We start from the raw sequence: 4,568 nt of genomic DNA, 5'->3' as shown, positions 1-4,568 counted from the left end.
GTGCTTGGTCCGATTCACGATCGACCGTTGTATCCTGGGAATCAGACGACCCTTGTAAGCCTCGAAGCACAGCCGAAGGTGGGCGAATCTATTTCAAGGAAACTGCGACTCGCAGGCTTCGGTCAGCTCGCCCGGTCGGTCTCTTTGCCAGATCGACAGACTTCTTTGCCCGCTCGGGATCTTCACCCGTCCTGTTAGCTCGCCCGGTCGACCAGTCTCTTTGATAGCCCGACCTATCTGCTTCACTCGGCCTGTCTGCTCGACCCGGCCGACCTCTTTGACTGCCTGACCTGTTTGCTTCGATCGACCTGTCTGCTTGAACGGTCGACCTCTCTGTCCGCCTGATCTGTCTGCTTGACTCGGCCGACCTCTCTGTACGCTCGATCTGTTTGCTCGACCCGACCGGCTTCTCTTGCTCGGTCTGTCTGCCTCGTCCGACCTACCTCTCCTATTAGGCCTGTCTGCCTCGTCCGACCTACCTCTCCTATTAGGTCTGTCTACCTCGTCCGACTGGCCTTTTTACTCGGACGCTCTTCTCACTCAGTCACTCTGAGATTGACACTTGGATAAAAACCAACCCCTACTGACGACCTGAGATCATTTGCTCAGATCAGCTCAATTGTAAGTTGAATTTAAATTTTATGTAATATTTTAAATTCAACTAAGTTCTCTAAAAATCTTTGACAATAAATTATTTATATTCCAACAGAGGGATGTTCGGGATGAACGAAATCCCATTTTACTTCATTGAATCACAAATTTCAACTGGAAGAAGATGATCACCGAGTAACTCTTACCCATTGTATATCTTCTACAAAATATATGCTTTAACTCTTGCATTGCCATCACGATTTACGGTGACACCTTATCTTCTTATCGCCAAGTACACTATTTTCAACAAACAAAGATGGGCCAAAATTGACAATTAAGTAGAACATGGATTACGATAGAAGAACCACGCATAACATGGCTAAAATGTAACTGATGGTTGATTTACAAACTCTCATGAATGCGATTGATGATCTGCATATGAAAGCCTGTGTTTTAAATATAATATTATACCTCTCAACAAAAATTCATGAAAGAAGATCAATTCCACTCGTTGATATTTACATGGATGATTATTCTAATAAATTTTGGAATCAATTATCGAAAATGAAATTACAAAAAACATATCTCGAACAAGTTGTCAATGTGGAGGACGAGTGTTGAAGTAGAAGAATGACCTAACTTGTGTCTACAAGGGAAATGTCAGAGTTTGTCTCTTAGTGAAATGAAGAGAAGAAATTAGTGAAAAGAAGAGAAGACATTGTGATAAGGACTAAGGCTATAAATAATCCTGAATTTATAAATTCAATTTCATTATGAGATATATTATGTGATATCATCATCACATCAAAAATAAAGAATTCACAACGTTTATAAAAATAACTTTATATTAGATCCTATTAATTTCTACATCATTATCTTTATTTTCTATTTACTATCATTATTTATAATATTTATTTATTTAAAAAATTACAAAAAATAAGTGACCAACCATTACTATTCTAAATCCGCATCCAATTTTAGATGTTGGATTCTTGTGTTTACAAAACTTACAATAGTGTTGGATTACTTTTTGAATTTTGTAAACCCAGAAAACGAGGTACTTTAGTATTTATAGGTGTGAGAGGAAAGAAACATGTAGAGATCATGATAACGATCTCCCAAAAAACAAGAAGAGTTGTTTGCCATTTCGACTATTTTCAGTTATTTCTACCTTTAATCTTTGTTTAACTGCTATTAATTAAATTATTAAATTATGGTTGTTTCAATTGTTTAACCATTGCCAAGACCATGGATCATGCCATCTTGGGGCCGTTACTAAGCAAGGAACTCGAAGAACCGAGTTGAGTATAGAGGTCGATAACAATTTGAGGGTGGAATATACTTTGCAGAACCAAGCTGACTAAAAAACTCGGATACCAAATTTCATGGGGTATTCTGGAAGCAAAGCTATATTAGAACTCGGTAAGCCGAGTCGCAGGAGGAACTTTGGAGGCTGAGTCAGGGGTGGATCCAGAGGAGGGGCGGCATTTGCGATCCCCCCCCCCCCTCTCTGTCGGTAATGGAACCCCTAGTAATATGAGATTTACCAAATTAGATGAGGCAACCAAGTTGCATAGCAAAAGTGCTGAACAGTCATAAGCCACATAAATTGGATATCGGGCAAGATTAATACATGGGAGTTAATATTCTCAACTATTTGTTCTTGACATTCGACCCTAAAAATTTCATACGTCCATCATTTATACTACGCCCTGTGGACAAATGATGAGAAAGAATCTACAATATTATAAATCTCAGGTCATCTATTCCTCTCCTACCTACTTTCATGGTTAGAAAAATCTTACTGAGTAGGTGAGAGAGGACTTTCCTAATGAGAAGAATAGGAAAAGAGCTATATAGCCAGCATTATATTCAGTGCATAACAATTCAATCATTCATTACAATACAAACATGCATATCTATATCAAATCTGAAGATCAACAATGCAGACATGCATATATAATTGGAGCATGTAAAAAGGGCTCCTCCTCTAATGGCTGTCAATCACAACACAATCACCCCCTTCATTGAATTGCTTTATTAATCAGACAATCTCTTGAAGCCAGCCAATGCTAAATTGAAGTAGTTAAGCTGAAGGATGAGAGTGAGCCAGCTCTACTAGAGTTAATCGATCCTCTCTACCATGAGCCTCCTCCCATGAGCATTCCGCTCCAGTATCCATTTGCAGGATCACCACTTTGTCCCTTGTTCTGCTCTTCCAGAGGAAACATGAACTCTTGCATGAGTCCTCCAAATCCTGTGCCGGCGTAGTCAGGCAATGGCACCGGCACAGCCGTACTGCTCTTGAGCAAGTCCATGGCGGAGAGATTGTAAGAGTTATTGCTGCTGCTTTCTTGCCAAATGGCCTTGGAGCTGCTGGTGGTGGTGGCGGCCGCAGCAGCGCCCGTGGCGGTGACGGTCTTGTTCTTGTTTTTTCTTGAGCCGCCGCCCACTGGGACGTTTCTCAGCGACCCGCCCTCGGTCCAGTACCTCTTGCAGGTCTTGCAGAAGTATCTATCAGAGAAGAAGAAGAAGATATAAATGTAATCTAGCTAGATTCTCATCTAGATTAATGAACATAAAAGAGGGAAAGCATGATCAATTTCCTAAATAATAACTAAAATATTTAAGTTTATATTTCTGATCAATTTCTTAAAAAGAGCTTGGGTATAACGGTAAAATTGACTGACTTAGAGGTTACAAATTGGAATCTCGAAAATAATCTCTTAATTGATATGTATAATACTTCGCCCAACTCTTATCCTAAACTATCTATTCTTCCTCGTTGTTTGTATATTGAATAACTTCATAGCACAGTTTGTACATATGGATTTGTTATTTCAAGTGATTAGACATCTCAATCTACCAGAAGATCAATTCGTTAGAGGAAGAGGAGATTTAAATGCTACCTTGGCTGGGCGAGGCTGTAGTTGTTGTAGTAGCAGAATTTGGTGTTGGTCGACTTGCACCGAGGGCAGTGGAGGGTCTGCTGCTCCTTGCTCGGCCGCGCCTTTGGCCTCTGCGGCTCTCTCATCTCCCTCTCGACCACCCGAGGCTTTGCGGCCAAGGAGGCAAACTGATCATCCCCCATGATCATGGGCTTCACTTGCAGTCCCATGCCCTGGACAGCACCGGAAGTTACACCAACAGTATGTCTCCATATGAACAAAAATTCCATTCACAAGTCTCTAAATATAAAGATCAAGAGCATACTCAAGAAAGCAGAAAGAGGAAAGGAGAATGAAGTGAAAATCATCCGACCGAAAAACCATGAACTACAAGAACAAAGCGACAACACCTTTAGACAGTACTGCTGCTTTATCCCATGCGATTAAATGAAAAGGATAAGAAGAAAAAAGGTGGGGGAAAAAATAAAGTGAGGGGGCGATTAAAAACTGACAGATCTCAGAACTCAGATAAATTTATAGGGAAAAAAAAACCAACAAAAAAAAGGAAAAAAAAAAAATAGTTCATCGAGGTCTGGTACCTGAGGCCACTGGCTGGCATCCATGCATGAAAAGGTGAGACAAGCACAAAGAAGGAAGAAGGAAGAGTTGAGGTAGAAGGAAGGAGGAGAAGAAGGTAGATGAAGGACCAAGTGAGAAGGTTGGATTGTGATGTCTTGCTGGCTTTCCTATCTTTTGAAAATGGTGGATGGTTTTTTCATCAGAATTATTAAATTGCTTACTAAATTATTCACTCATTTCTACACTGTCAAACATTAAACATGCCATACAGTGAGAGAGAATAAATAAGAAGATAAGGAGATCAGAATTAGAATTGAATATTCTAAATGTCGACATCTAATTATGTATAAGCTATGCTCTGAATTAAGAAGTTTATTAAGCTCCACGATTAATCTAGTAAAACTTATATATCTGAATTATTAAAAGAAAATAATAATGGATCAAAGGACGCAATTGAAGTTGTAGAATTCTCAAAACACATATTTAACTTTTAGATTTTCTAAAGGATGT

General features: G+C 39.6%; 1 protein-coding gene across 3 annotated transcripts; it reads right to left on the bottom strand.

Annotated features, from left to right (window-relative positions):
* Window positions 1–2,428: 2,428 nt before the first annotated feature.
* On the bottom strand, window positions 2,429–4,301 carry LOC122052238 (dof zinc finger protein 2-like). Of its 3 annotated transcripts, none has more exons than XM_042613678.1 (3): window positions 4,079–4,301; window positions 3,501–3,712; window positions 2,429–3,105 (listed from the first exon to the last, which is right to left on the bottom strand). In XM_042613678.1, exons 1-3 carry the CDS (start codon window positions 4,100–4,102, stop codon window positions 2,730–2,732), a joined length of 612 nt encoding a protein of 203 aa, XP_042469612.1. In that variant the 5' UTR covers window positions 4,103–4,301; the 3' UTR covers window positions 2,429–2,729. The 3 variants fall into 3 exon arrangements, with proteins under 3 accessions (XP_042469612.1, XP_042469613.1, XP_042469611.1); XM_042613679.1 differs by lacking the exon at window positions 4,079–4,301 and adding an exon at window positions 3,805–4,044; XM_042613677.1 differs by lacking the exon at window positions 4,079–4,301 and having other exon boundaries at window positions 3,501–3,777.
* Window positions 4,302–4,568: the final 267 nt, after the last annotated feature.

The sequence above is a fragment of the Zingiber officinale genome, chromosome 3A (genome assembly GCF_018446385.1).
Source record: "Zingiber officinale cultivar Zhangliang chromosome 3A, Zo_v1.1, whole genome shotgun sequence".
In the NCBI taxonomy this organism is placed as follows: domain Eukaryota; kingdom Viridiplantae; phylum Streptophyta; class Magnoliopsida; order Zingiberales; family Zingiberaceae; genus Zingiber; species Zingiber officinale.
This window is presented reverse-complemented; position numbering and strand designations above follow the sequence as displayed.

Excerpts from the sequence above, each read along its gene's own strand:
- LOC122052238 (XM_042613677.1), bottom strand. The coding sequence starts at position 3,769 with ATGGAATTTTTGTTCATATGGAGACATACTGTTGGTGTAACTTCCGGT. Across the intron at positions 3,106-3,500 it reads TACAGCCTCGCCCAGCCAAG|ATACTTCTGCAAGACCTGCA; the intron begins GTAGCATTTAAA and ends CTTCTCTGATAG.